This window comes from Galeopterus variegatus, unplaced genomic scaffold (assembly GCF_000696425.1).
Source record: "Galeopterus variegatus unplaced genomic scaffold, G_variegatus-3.0.2 Scaffold349, whole genome shotgun sequence".
NCBI classification, from domain to species: Eukaryota; Metazoa; Chordata; class Mammalia; order Dermoptera; family Cynocephalidae; genus Galeopterus; species Galeopterus variegatus.
In genome coordinates, this window is record NW_007726460.1 from 644,728 (window position 1) to 659,820 (window position 15,093).

A 15,093-nucleotide genomic window follows, 5' to 3' on the forward strand; every position below is an offset into this window, starting at 1 on the left:
ACTCTGAAGGGGAGATTGGGCCTGGGGACCTGCATTTGCAGTCTTGGCTTGTTCACGCAGTGAGAGTGAATGGCTTTCTAAGGAAGAAACTGTCAAGGACGTGGCCAAGGAACACCCACGGGAGGAAGCAGAGCCCACATTTTGAAGGTATTTTCAAGAAGTCTCGTGGTTTATTTAGCCCAAAAATGTCTTAGTAATTTGAACTCTTCAAAAGAATGTTATAAAAACAAAATTCATTTCCAGATGGTGGAATTTGAGGAGGAAAGGATTTAAAAAAAAGAATCTTGAAGAGTTGCACTCTGTGTTCTTGGCAAAAGACCCTCACATTTTTATTTGGGAAATGAAGATGTGTTTGAATTACAGGACCACTTTAAAGCATTTGAAAGCAGTAAACCTCCTTGTTATTTCCATCCTATCCCTTCGTGAGCTTAATTGTTTTCACATTTATGAATGATTTTAAATTGAAGTGCATTTTATCCACAGCATTTTTGATTCCAGACATTCATTCCTGCTAATGTTTCCAAAGCAAGGAGATAATCTTGGTGAACATTTCTAATGTTTGCTATAAAACCATGTTCTTTAATCAGTACTGCCATTTTTCTCCTGCCATGTGAAAGTCTTTCATACAAGGGAGGTGGTCTAGGGTCTAGAAAAGAAAGGAAGGAAGAAGTCTATACTTAAAAATGAATTTTTTTTTTTTTGACCGGTAAGGGGATCTCAACCCTCGGCACGGTGTGGTCCATAACACACTCAGCCAGTGAGCGCACCGGCCATCCCTATATAGGATCCTAACAGCAGCCTCTGCGCTACCAGCACTGCACTCTCCCAAGTGCACCACGGGCCGGCCCTAAAAATGAATTTTTTAAAAATGGAAATTGATCAGAGGTGTCAGGTTGGAGTGAGCAAGTGCCTAGAGAATTTCCCTGGTAAGGGTCTAGAAAGACTGACTGGTTAGGAAGAGGGAGTCGGGAGCCAGAGATTGGCCCCTTCCAGCAACCAGGACACCCTTGCCTGAGGAGCCAAGCTCCCCCTGCCTTTAGGCCTAGACCTGATGTTTATGTTCCTCCCTCAGTCACTTAATGTGCCTCTGGCTGGCAAGGTTGGGCTCCAGTTAGTGTTTGATAGGGATGACAAAGCCTTCAGGGAATGCAAAATCAGTTTGGCTTCAGTTGTTTGTTAACCAGTCTTCTCCTTCTCCCTCTCCCTCCCCCCCAAAAACAAACTACAGTATTTTTATCTTTCAGAAGCATTTTAGGTATAAACAATTCTTTTTCCTCAGACTTTCCTATTTCCCCCAGTGCCTTTCCTCTTCTAAAATATCCAAATATGTTCATTTTTTTCTAAGGGATGCCAAAACAATTAAATATTACACAAAATTTCCCCTATTAGTTCTATTTGCCAACACTGTATCTAAACCCCAGAGTTCATTTATTACACACATAGATATATACATGCATGCATAATACATGCTAAACAGTTTTCTCTCTCTCTCTCTCTCTCCATTGTCTTAAAATATCTAGAAATATTCTGTCAGTTATGTTTGTTCACAACTTCTCTAGAACTATTTTGAAATTCAACTAAGTCAAGGGTCATCAGATCTTCAGGGTCATCCTGAAACCTCCTGTACTTTGATACTTAAATTAGTGTCCTTCAACATCTTCCAGAGATATCCAAGCAAGCCTCATGGGATTTTAAGGTCAGGTAATTGGTATAGGATGGACAATGGCTAGCCTACATTCTTTAAGGCACATTTTGAGGCCCTCTTTGTGTGTCAGGAGCTCTAATGTTTTCTCATCCGATTCCTGTAAGAACCAGGTGAGGAAGGCATTGTCAGATCGTTTTACCTACTATGAAACTGAGGCTCAGGGAGGTTGTGCTAGTTTGGTTAGACTCAAAGTTTTTCATTTAATGGAGGAACACCTTTTATTGACTGGGCTTTTACACGGAGAGCCTAAACTCATAAGCCATGAATAAAGCAAAAACAAGCTTTAATACTCTCTCTAAGACCTGCCTAGGTTCAACGGGGAAGAAGAAAGCTCTATAATCCGACAGGGGAATCAAGGTTGGAGGGTATGTGCAACTTTTCCAGTAACCTGCGGATTCTTGGGGAAACTAGTCTTGCCTCATCTGGTGAGGGGAGGCAGGACATCTGGTAAAGGGTGTCTCAGTGTTGCAACAGCCCTGACACAGGCAGCAGCACGTGTATCCTGTTGCCTCAGGCTGTCACAGAGTGGCCAGTTGGATCATCTTTATTTCTGTAGCCAATTCAGTGGAGTTCTGACTTTTTCTGAGAGTTGCCAGGTGCTGAGGAACTGGGCTACTGGGCACCAATAACCTCCTTTAAAAATGCATATCTTTAAAAACCAATCATGCTCTTACATGTTAAACATGGTATTTGCACTGAAATTCAAATCCTGTGTTATAATCTAGGTGTGTCATCTTGTTTTATGTTTTAGGCCCAAGGGCTTCAACTAAATTAGGAGTCAAAGCTGTGAGCAAAGAAAGTAATTCTCACTACAAAGAAGCATTTGTTTGAGAGATTCAGGTCCCCCCTAAAAATTGTCTTAGAGATCCCTACTTATAAAGAGATTAAGTGACATCCCCAGAGTCAGGATACAAACTCACCACCTATGTAGGATTCTCCCCACTTCCTCAGTGTACAATCAAGGGTCCTTCTGCTAAAAAAATTATCTACAGTGGTGATAGCCACTCTGTTACAGTAAGTAGCCTTATGGTAAAGAGTAGAAAAAATAGGTTGTACAAACACCACATACCAGTGGTATGAACCAAAGATGTTTTCTATCATCTCCTTGGTGGCCATAATAGCTAGCATGCTGCCATTTTACATCATGTTGTTATGATTTTAGTTATTTTATGCTGTCTTTATTTGCCAGTCTACCTTCACCCCAGAGGATAAACTTATTCAGATGACCTGTATGGTAGCTGAAGGCACTTATGTTTGTACATACTATTTAAGGTTGAAGCAGGGGAAAGAATTAGGGTAGAAATTGATTGTTGAAGGGTTTTTTTTGCCATTTCCACCTTCCTAAAACAGAGCATCCTTCTTCCTCAGCTACCATTAACCTTGACTTAGAACAGAGTAAATCACTGGACTCAAAATTTATGTTATACAGTAAAGTCTGCTGGAAAGCAGCTTGTCTTTTCACCAAATATCATTATTCAAAGTGTAAATGCAGTGCCCTAGAATAGTTTCACATCTTATTGATGGCCTCTCACTGTCCCAAGTCCTCTGTAGGATTTATTTTGTAACCATTGTTTGTGGGTGCTCAGATCTCCTCTGCCTAACTTTTGCAGAAGTATGACTCTACAATTGCTGAAACCTTCCCACCAGTGTTGCTGAGGATCAAATAAATGGATTCCATTGTGCGTTTTTTTGTTGTTGCTTTTTTTTTTTTTTTTTCTTTTGTACTTAGAAAAGATTCGGGGATTCTTTTTGTTTTGTTTTGTTTTGTTTTGTTTTGTTGGTGGCTGACCAGCACAGGCATCAAACCCTGGACCTTGCTGTTATCAGTACCATGCTCTAACCAACTGAGCTAACTGGCTAGCCCAGGTTCAGGGATTCTTAAGTGTTTCACAAATTCAGCTCTTGCATTCTCATGGTTCTGGCATTGTAAATTGTGATTTTATACGTTCTTTAGAGGCAGAATGGAGGAAGAAGAGGGTTAGGTGTTTAGCTTTAAATCTGGCGTTCAGAGATTTTTCTATTTGCCCCCTGTCCCCACTGATGAAATGTAGTGGGGGCCTGCAGAAGTGGCTTTCAGTGTGGCAGAAGCTGGAGGGCAGAAGCTTGGGCCTTGACAACAAGAGTTAGTGAGCCTTTCTTCCCGTCTCACCTCCTGGCACAACTGGCAAACTCCTGCATTAAAATATCCCTGCACTCTGAAACAATCAGGGCATCTCCAGAAGCCTCAGACTTGATCTGATCAAGTGAAGTGTACAGCTATGGAAGAACTAAATGTCTGGGGAGAAAGTTGGATCTGATTTTTCTAGTCTGTTCTTCATCTTCTGAGGTATGTCAGGATAGTCAACATTGTTCTCCAAAGGAGAAAATGAAAGAGTGGGTGAGGAGTGACATAGATGGGGCTGTGTGAGACCCAAGCTGGCTGTAGAGAAAAGACTAGGCTAGGAGAAAAATGAGGACTGTGCTCATTGACACAAGTCTTGGAAACCAGGCCTCTCTGACTTTCTCCCCATAGCTGCAAAGATCACACAACAGGTAAGGGGCCCTAAGGCTTATGCATAAGGTGGGCTCTTTGGATTTTACAGTTCTCTTGCCATCCTGAGAGGAGGGAGGAGTGAAATAAAGTTTAATGTGTATCTTCCTCTATCCTTAAAGGACCCTGGAGGGTCCCTTCATTTGGTCTGTTGTCAGCTCAGTCCCAGACTAAGTCTGGACTAGAATTCTTGAGGTCTTAGCTTCAAATAATGAACTGTTTGCCCCAAATACTCTAAACAGAAGTAGGACTCTGAATCCTTTGGATAGTAATAACACCTGCAATTCAGCCCTGTGTAACTAGGGCCTGCCTGTTAGCCTACTGGTACAGGGGCAACAGGGACTTCTGGAGCTTTTGTATGATCCGATATTTGTTCAGGATTAAGAGTTTCTTGTTATCCAGCAGCTGTTACCACTTTTAATAATAGTGTGTAGTACTGCTAATATACTATTTGGCATTTTGGATGGGCAGGCCTAGGATTAGATGCTTTGATTTAAAGGGACAAAAAGCAAGCTCTGAATAGCCCTCAGCAAAACTGAGAAGTAGGTGACTTTCTCTTGGCCAACCCACCTCCTCTATCCATATCAATCTGCACTCTTATGATTGACTACTAATCTTTATCTTAGCTACCATTATTGAGCGTTACCTTGTGCCGTGCTGTAAACCACACACTTTGTATTCCTGTATCAGTCCTATAAGTTCTGTTTTTCTCATTACACATGTGAGCAAACAGGGCATTGAGGCTTACAGGGGGAAGTGAACTGCCAGCAGTCACCATGTGAGATGCATCTCCCTCTTGGCTTACCCTTTCCCATCCCTGCTGTGACAGCCCTTTGAAGGTAAAAGTAAGCTGGTGCTTACTCTCAGCCAAGATGTCAAGTGATTATTAAGGTTTTTATGTGACAACCACTTAAACTGACAATAAACCCTTTGCTTTTGCCTCTGCAGATATTTATGTTTAAATAAGACTCAAAGACAACAAAAAGCCATTGAGATGGAACCATGGGGTGGGAATATCATTAAAGCAGGAGGTACAAAAGATTCCTCAAATCATTCCTGGTTAGTGGCTCTGTGATGATAAGCCAAGCATTCCACAGCATGGCTCTGTGCACATAACAGACAATTATTAGCTGATTAAAACTCAGTTCATGTTCTCATTAAGTGTAAGAAGAGCACAAGGTTAACTTTAGTTTTTCCTGTTGACAAAGCATCAGCTCTATCCACCAAATCCGTATACGTATCTTTAAATTTGAAATGCCCACTGTTCTTAGGTCAGGTTTTTGTTGTACATTTTATACAAAATTTGGATTTATACTTTAAGAAAGATGAAAAAAAGTTCTCCAGTTTGTAGAAATTTGTGTTTGGCTTTATTTTATCAATATTTTAAATTAACCAGATATGAAGAAGGTGAGCTTGCCATGATGTTTTTTCATTGAAATGCCTTTATGATGGTTTGTTTGTTCTTGATCACAATTTTAGTGCAAACATACTTTTGGATGATCAGTTTCAACCCAAACTAACTGACTTTGCCATGGCACACTTCCGACCCCACCTAGAACATCAGAATTCCACCATAAATATGACGAGCAGCAGCAGTAAACATCTGTGGTACATGCCAGAAGAATATATCAGACAGGGAAAACTTTCCATTACAACAGATGTCTACAGCTTTGGAATTGTAAGTACCAACTACCAGTTTAACACTGGAGGAGAGTTTATTGCCAAGAATGTTTTAAATTTTAAGAATTTTTTTTAAGAGCTTTAACTTTTATATTTATTGATTTCCTGTTACTCATTTTATGTATTAATTTTGTGTCATCAAGCAAATAATAAAATATAAAGTCATTAATTAGAATTAACTGTATTCATTGTCATGGTTAATAGTTACAATATATCATGTGTTATATATTTAACATGAATAGCTGACATTCGCTATGTTCCTTGTAGGTAATAATGGAAGTTCTGACAGGTCGTAGAGTGGTGTTAGATGATCCAAAACATATTCAACTGGTAAGAATTGTCTTCCTTTGGCACCTATCTCTTGGTCATTTTTCCGATTATGTTGTTATGATAAGGTTGTTTCCTTTTCTTCCTAGCGGGATCTCCTTATGGAGTTGATGGAGAAGAGAGGCCTTGATTCATGTCTTTCATTTCTAGATGAGAAAGTACATCCCTGTCCTCGAAATTTCTCCGCTAAACTGTTCTCTTTGGCAGGCCAGTGTGCTGCAACACGGGCAAAATTAAGACCTTCAATGAATGAAGTGCGTATATACATTTTTTTTTTTTAGAACTGAGCCCATGGAACCACAGTAAATCAAAATGGGTTAAGTTGTGTATCTAAGTAAATTCTTTATTGATGAGACAAATTGAGCCTCCAACAGAGAATTCCAGCCAAATGAATAGCTTTTCCAAGTCAAAAGGTCACATCATTTGGTACTCTGGTAGAGGTCATTTCTGGGTGAAACTAAGGCACCACAAAAAAATTAATGAAAGGACATAAGTGAGTAGTTGATTCACCTTTCATTAAGAGATTTGGGGTATTATAAATGCAGCATATATTTCCCTTATTTATGTTTTAGTTTTTTCATCTGCCCATAGAATTATCCATTAATTTATTTGTTTATTTGCAAAACAAGTACATATTTAATGCCTGCTGTGTACATGCCAGACTTTGTATTGGGTTCTGGAGATACAACAGTGGTCAAGATACAGCAACTACCCTCAAGCCGACAGTCCAGAGGAGAAGTCAGATCAAACATGCAATTTCAGTTTAGCAATATAAGCATAATGATAGATGGAAGCCCAGGCTAATATGGGACTATAGAGTTGGAATACTGGGCCCTCAAGGAGGCTTCTTCATAGAGGTAACAGTTTAACTATGATTTGAAGAACAGGTTGGATGTAGGCAGTAATAAGAACAGAAGGACATTCTAGGCAGAGGAATCAGCACCTTCAAAGGCTCTAAGGTGACGGAGCTATGGCAGTAAGACTACAGGTAGTTCAGCATCATGGAAGTGGTGTGGGAGTAGAGGAAAGGCTGGAGTGGTTAAAATAATAGAAAGTTCCAGGTGATAGAGGGACAGGAAGTCCATTCTAGGAGTTTGGATTTTATCCTGAATCTATCATAGAGCCATGGAAGGGTTTTAAACAAGAAGTTGACATAATCAGAATATAAAGAGCACTGGCCTGGGAGTCAGAAGAGCTGTAGTCTAGGCTCAACACTACCAGTAAGGGCTGCGTGGAATCCTGGGTCCAGGAAAGGGCTTTGAGATGTGTAGTGCAGGGACTGGAATTGGGAGCCAGGAGATCTGGGATCAAACAATGTGTTTGCTCCTTACAGGCTAGTGATGCACTGTAGGGACTCCTTTTTCTGATTGTCAGCTTTATGTTCTATAAAATGAGAATAATAATGTTTGTGCAGATTAAATGAGATAATATAGTGAAAGTATTTTGTAAATTGTAAACTTCTATGTATTTTTAAAAATTATGTGTGTACTCACGCAAAGGCATGTTATGTTATATTAAGCCAAGGGTTCTCAAATCTGGCTGCACACCCAAATCAACTGGAAAGCTTTAAAATACAGATTCCTGGGCCCTCATATGCTTATTTTTTGAATGACAATCTCTAGGTTAGGGCCAAGCAATCCGTACTTTAAGAAATCTCCCCTAGGTCATTCTAGTATTTAAGAACTAAAGATTGAGTCCACCATTCCCGCACTGCCTTCCAATCCTCCACATATTATGGTTGAAGTAAAAAATTTAAAGAGACTCATCTGAGGTCACAAAGCTAGTTTGCAGAAAATCTAGGGCTAAAGTCAGGTGTTTTTGTATTTAATTCTGTGCAATTTATTTTATTCCTTAGCTAATCTTTAAGATCCCTTCTCATTCAAAATTCTGTAGTTGAACTTGTTTCACAAAAATGAAAAAAGATTCTTTTAGTAGGTAGAGAGAAAAAAAATGAAAGGAAAAGTTACTCAAACTTAACTCCATGTTCATTTGCTTCTTTGTTAACTAGGTCCTAAATACTCTTGAAAGTACTCAAGCCAGCTTACATTTTGCTGAAGATCCTCCCACGTCACTAAAGTCCTTCAGGTGTCCTTCTCCTCTTTTCTTGGATAATGTACCAAGTATTCCTGTGGAAGATGACGAAAGCCAGAATAATCATTCACTGCCTCATGATAAAGATTTGAGGAAAGATGGAATGACTCGGAATATTCCTTTTGAATGCAGCCAGTCTGAGGTTACATTTCTGGGCTTGGAAAGAAAGGCAGGGAGCAAGAGAAATGAGGATGCTTGCAACATGCCCAGTTCTTCCTGTGAAGAAAGTTGGTTCCCAAAACATGTAGTTCCATCCCAAGACTTAAAGGCCTACAGGGTGAATATAGACCCTTCTTTAGAAGCTCCAGGACATTCTTACAGGAGCAGGCCAGTGGAGACCAGCTGTTCTTCCATATTTTCCTGGAATGAGTACGAACAATACAAAAAGGAATAAATTGCACCAGAGGATAAAAAAGCAAGTGTTGCTGAGGCACCTCAATATAGGTATCACCTTGCAAAAACATTGTCTCCATAAGCAATACCAAGAAAATGATCAATAGTGAATTTGGGTAATGCAGATAAAACATCTGGACAATTCCATTCCTTCCTTCTCAACACCCAAAACAGGAGTGGCTTAAAAATTTGTTTTATTAAGATAATTGCCTCATGATCAAACCCAGGCTAAATTAGAGCCATTTAGAATTATTCAGGATCATGGGTTCTGACTTCAGCCAAACAAAACAATCAAAGCCTACTGAAAAGGGACTGGATTCTAATGTCTTCTTATGATCCTCAGTGTGAGTCCTCAGAGCCACCAGCTGCTGAGTACATTCAGTTGGATTCTGTTGTTTGGTTTAGCTTGCTTGTGAGGATTGTAGGAAATGCCTAATTTGTGTTACTAGACACCTTTTTAAAGAATTGCCTTTTTATTTTGATTGGCCCTTTGTATTTTTCTCTTTATCCTTGTCAAGCCTGCCTGTCCAAAATTAGCCAGGTTCAGCCTTAGCTACGACATGCTCTGTGTCGAGGGAGGAATTCCTGCCCTCAAGATCTGTATTTCTATATTTAAACTTTTAGGATAGTTTACCACATATAATGAAGTTGTTGACTATTATTACATTTTTTTGTTTGTTTGTTTACAAACTTAGAGGTCTATTGTATACTGTTATATACTGAATAGAATGTGTACCATTTTAATCAAGTCATTTTTGTTCCTGAGAAAATGGGTGATCATTTTTGTTTGGTTCTGCACCTCCCAGCTCTCTGCCTTTACTCCTTCTGTTTCCTGGTTCTCCCCCTTTCAGAGTTTTACTTATTTGTCAGGACTGTGCAAAACTGCCATCCTCCGGGAAGCTTCCCTGATCTCTATACCCAGAAGTACTCACTTTATCAGCATTTCCGTAGAAGTTTCTTTGTATTTCTCTTTTATGCTTTTCACTTTCTGAATTATATCAAAGTTACTTGTGTCATCTTATCTCTCTTACTAGACTGTAAACTCCCTGTATTTTCTATTTTACTATAATAAATTATCATAAATTTAGTAGCTTAAAGTAATATAAGTTAATTATTTTATGTTTCTAGTGGTCAAAAGTCTTTGGCATTCCTCTGAAGGCTCTAAAGGAGAACCTGTTGCCTTGCCTTTTCTAGCTTCTAGAGGCCACCTGCATTCCTTGGCTCATAGCCCCTTCCTCCATCTTCAAAGCCAGCAATGTAGCATCTCCAAATCCACACACACACCCCTCCCCTCCACTCCTTCCTTGTCACCTCTTTCCCTTACTCTGACTCTCCTGCTTCTCTCCTGTGGGGATCCTGAGTTGCGCTGGGCCCACTCAGGGGCCATCTCTTCAGGGCCTAGCATGTTATACACAGAGAAGATGTTTCCTTATAAATTAAGTTGAATTAAATTATGTCTATGAGCCAACATAATAAAAAAATTCAGCTATAATAAACATTGCTGAGTAAATTAATGAAGTAGAGCTAATGACTGTATGATGATGGATAGCAACATTTGAATTTCCAGAGGATGTACAAAATCTCCTCCTCCAGGAAGCTTGTAATGAAAGGATAGACCCCTAGCTTCTGTGCATCAGAGGAATGGGCCCAGCCCATGCCTTGCCTTTTTTTTTTTTTTTTGAGAGTCAGTATTTTGAGCCAGTATGTTCTTGAATGTGGACTCCAGTCATATTCAGATTGAGTCCAGGTTCAAGAACAACTAATTAAAGAAGGAAGTCATCTGAAATCAGGGTCAGGCTTATAGACAAGGTCAAAAACAGAGTTACGATTCTCCAAAAAGGCATAAAATGAACTTAAAAACACATTAAGCCTTAGTCTGATTGAAAGGTGTAATATAGGCGCCAGGTAAGCAGTTGGGAGAGTCCCTGTTCACAGGCTGGTCTGCAAAGTACCTGGCTGCCCAGTGCTGTCGTCCCCATATGATCATCCCATACATATTCACAATGTTCCTAAACTGCCCGTGTGTGAAGACTAGTAGGGGAAAGGGTTGAGCTGGACTTCATGTAACTTTAGTTCTTGTGACTTGTCTCCTAGTCTGGCAACTCTTGATTATACATGTTAATTAAAGGAATTGGCAAAAGTCTTTGGTATTTGGCTTATGTGTTGCAGTTCATTCTGAGGCTGATTTAGCTTATCTTAAAGGTGTAGTCTGAATTGGGAATATTAGCCTGGAATTGTGTGAAGTTGCCACTAATAATTCACAAGAGATCATCAAGAATTGACTCCATGTTAAACTGTTTTTTACTTTGACTCTGGATCCCCTAATACCTTCAGCAAAGGGTTGTTAATTAAGCTCTGATTAACATGAAGCCCACACATTTCCTTATCACATGTGTAATCTGTTCATATTATGTTGATCTGCACTTGCTTAGTTGACTTAAAGCAGGGTTTCTCAAACCTTTGCATGCATTAAAATGATTTGGGAGGCTTGTTTAAAAACACATTGCTGATCCTCACCCAGCTTCTGATGCAGTAGGTCCGGGGCTAGAAATTTGGCTTTCTAACGGGTTCCCAGGTGATGCTGCTGCTGCTGATGTGAAGGCCGCTCTTTGAGAAACACTGCCTTAAAGTGTTCTCAAATTGTTATAGATCGTTACATTCTACCTTTCCAACTAAGTTACATGTTTTTTGAGAAAATAATCATGTATTTTAGTTCTTTTATATTCACCCTATTACCTAGGATGTTGGTTAGTGTAGAGTAGGAGCTCTAGAAATATTGTTGACTGACGATCTTACTGACTGGATCATCTTTCTAAAGTGTGACTATTTTGGACAAGACCAGGTCAGATTAGCTGGCAGTGAGTGACCTGACTGATATGCTTAAGCAGATACATGAAGAAACCAAGAATGAGCCTCCAAGTGTTCCTGGAGCAAACATGACTTAGTAAAGAATTTCACTTGTCTTCATCCTTGTAATGCAGCATGGGCAATCTTCCAGGCAGTCCTATTTACTATGCTGCTTAGGATTTTTGTCCCATTTAATAATCCCCCAAAACATGGATAAAATACTTTGTTTTTGAAAATAGGTATATTGACTTCTTGAGAGTTATAATGACATGTGACTCACTGCATGATAATGTAGTTTTATGGCATGGTACATCAGCCTGTGTAGAAAAACTCTTGCCACCTGGGATGCAATGAGTATAGGAAGTGAGGTTTATAATGAGTCGCATTTATTAAGCATCTGCTAGAATCAAGGCACTGTGTTAGCTACTAGAGTACCAAGTAAGGAACAAACAGTTTAGTAAGGCAAAAAGGACATCCACCCAAGTTAACAGTTCAGTGGCATCTGTTATTTGAACCACACACCCATGGAACTGAAAGTAAATGCTGAAAGGGTGAGGAGGAATAGGTTATTGTGCTCTTTTGAGAGGGTGAAGAAGGCTCCTTGGAGAAGCTTCCTGGAAAGAGAGAAGGAATTGATAGAAATAGAAAAGAACACTGAAGAAGCACCCCAGGATGGTTATCCAAGGAACTGGGGGCCCACAGCCCTACCAGAGCTCTGCACAACCCTCACTTAGCATTGTTGCATTGAGTAGTCTGCTAGGTGCATTCACACATCGTTTAAGCTTTAAACAACCCATTGAGCTCGGTTCTATTACTATGAAATCAAGGAAAATGAGACTCAAGTTGCCTTGCCCTGAGTCACACCACTGATGGAATGAGAATGCAAACTGAAAACTCTTTGTTCAAGTTCAGGAAATACTTACCCTGATAAAGGATAACTTAGAAATTAAAAGGATCCCTGATTTGAAGAGGAAAACAATACATGTGTGTTTATTATTTTATTATTTTTTTCCTCACAGATTAGCAAAGATTAAAGGAATTGATAGAAATGGCATTCTTGTTCATTGTTGAAAGGAGTGAATTGATACAACCTTTCTAGAAGGCCGTTTGGTAACATGTATCAACAATTTAAATGATACACTTTTACCCAGAATTTTGTTTAGGAGTTTATCCTAATGAATAAGAACCACACAAGTATGTAAACATAAGTCCCCAAATGGCTTCATATTTGTGATATTGAAACATTGGAAACTACCTAAATATCCTTCAGTAAAAGATGGGTTAAATAAATTGCAGCACATATATACAATTAAATTGTATGCAGCTGCCATTCAAAATCATTGAGATCTATGTTATTGCTATGGAAATTTTTCCCTGAAGTATTATTAGATAAAAAAGCAGACTACAGAATAGCATGTTTTATATAAGCCCATTTATAACACTGGATATTTTAAAATAATAATGTTTTATAGAGAGATCTTTGTCAAGTGTTAATGTTGTTTTTTCTGAGCTGCAGTATTTGGGTGATCTTTACTTTTTTTAGACTTTTATGTATTTGAAATGAGCATGTATTTTTATCATCAGAAAAGAATAAAGCTATTTTTATTTTGAAAAAAAAAAAGTCATTGTCTGCATTTGCCTGGCTCTTAGGTGTGCCTTTGGTAGCTACTGACAATAGTAATAATGCTTCTATTCCATTGCCTTTTGTTATTTTGATCTTCTTACCTTCATGACTGAAGCTACCAAATGGATTTGTCTGGTATCCCCTGAGTAACAGGTTTTAAGAGGGCATGTAAAAAAGCAATCCAAGAGGCAAAAACCACACCAGCTGAAATACAGAAGAGTGGAGAACAGATCACAGTGCACAACTGAGAGTATTTTGTAATTAAATATTAGTTGGCTCTGGTAAAATCTTTAAAAATCACCCTTAAGATTTATACTTATAAATCAGTAATTCAAGGAGTTACCTGCAGTTAAATGAAAAGATCTTTGGGGACATAAATTTTCCATTGTAAAGTATCCATTTCTCAGACTTGTGCTCCACTATCCATTTTTAGCCTACATAAAATTTTTAACTTGTTGAATTTAGTGGACCCTAGGCTGTAGTTATCAGGTGAAATAAAATTGCAACGATACAGTGCGAGTGGTACTGAATACAGTGCTTTTCTGTAGCAGGTAGAGATGGAGCCTATACAGCAATGCTAATGGGATCCACAATAGTGCATTAATTATAAAGGGAAATAGCAGAGTATACTCCAGGGTAAAATAGCAATTCTAATGAGCTCTATCTGGAGGGACTGTTTTGTGGACAAAACTAAGTGACAGAGCATGTAAATATAATAAAAACACTTCCTAGGCAAATCCAGCTAAAAGGTAAGTGAGTTCTGGGTTCTTAAGAACATAGAACAGCCACAAATTTTGTTCTTTTGATGCTGAATTATTGTATTAGTGCTATTTTGTGTTTTCTGGAAGGGAAATGCCAGGTGATAACAACTGTACCATCACTGCAAAGATTTCAGCAAAAGAGAAGTTAGGAATCTAGTACTGTTGGGAAAATAGAATAATCAGGCCCCTTACCTCAGGTTGGGTTGGGGGTGGTGCAGTGCATTCTTTGTAAACGAGTTGTGTATGGGTGGAGTTAGTGTGCATGCATGGTACCGCCACCTGGCTGGCATTGACTGTGTTGGGCATCTGCCATGTGCAGCTATGTTCTCGAACCTATGGCTCCAAGGACCTTTTTGCCAGTTTCCTAGCTCATAGACCTGCTTGTGAAGGGTTTGTGACCCAGTCTGGACAATGGGCTTGAGGGGTCTGTGAGCACCAGACCCAGCCCTAGCTCGACAAATACATAAATGTAGTGTAAAATGAAATTATTTTTAAACAGCACATTGGAGTGATTTATAAATAACCTGTGGTAGTTTTCTTAATCCTCTTAATCCCATTATTCACTAATGATAACTTCATGTCATTTTGAAGGAGTACAGGCTAATTATAGTGTAATTGCCAGACCATTAAACACTGGATTTTATGATGTTTCATTTTCTTTTATGATTATTATAACACAAGATTTAAAAAAAAAAAAAAAAACAGCTGCAGTGACTTCAGCCAAGAGTAAATATTGACCTTTTATTGTTTTCATTTTGTATACCCTGGAGGAAGATTTAAGATTCTAGCATGCTTACAATGCCAAATATGTACATTTTTATTAACTCACTACTGGCAGCTCTAAGGCTATTGCTTGAGACAGGAGGTTGAGCAATCTCTGACATTTTCATTATGCATTTGTCCAGCGGTTTAAGAGAGGGGAAGTAAGTCATGTGATTACTAGTAGCCTATCTTTGCCATTAAAATGTATTTCCCTAATAAAAAAATTATCACCATATTTTAGAAGACATATTCTGACATGTCCCCATCTTTCTCCTTATCTCATATCCTGGCACTATCATTCCTGATTTCAATAGTCATTTAAATCAACCAAGTAGCATCATTGCCTCATGGTTAAAAGGTCTCATCAATTACA

General features: G+C 38.9%; 1 protein-coding gene across 1 annotated transcript in view; it reads left to right on the forward strand.

The window, feature by feature from the left end:
• IRAK3 (interleukin-1 receptor-associated kinase 3) overlaps nucleotides 1-10,867 on the forward strand; it is a 37,725-nt gene extending 26,858 nt beyond the window's left edge. The window contains exons 9-12 of the mRNA XM_008567833.1: nucleotides 5,715-5,913; nucleotides 6,183-6,245; nucleotides 6,332-6,496; nucleotides 8,251-10,867. Of these exons, the coding sequence (XP_008566055.1) occupies nucleotides 5,715-5,913; nucleotides 6,183-6,245; nucleotides 6,332-6,496; nucleotides 8,251-8,727 (904 nt within the window). The 3' untranslated portion in view covers nucleotides 8,728-10,867. The remainder of the gene's footprint in view (nucleotides 1-5,714; nucleotides 5,914-6,182; nucleotides 6,246-6,331; nucleotides 6,497-8,250) is intronic.
• Nucleotides 10,868-15,093: the final 4,226 nt, after the last annotated feature.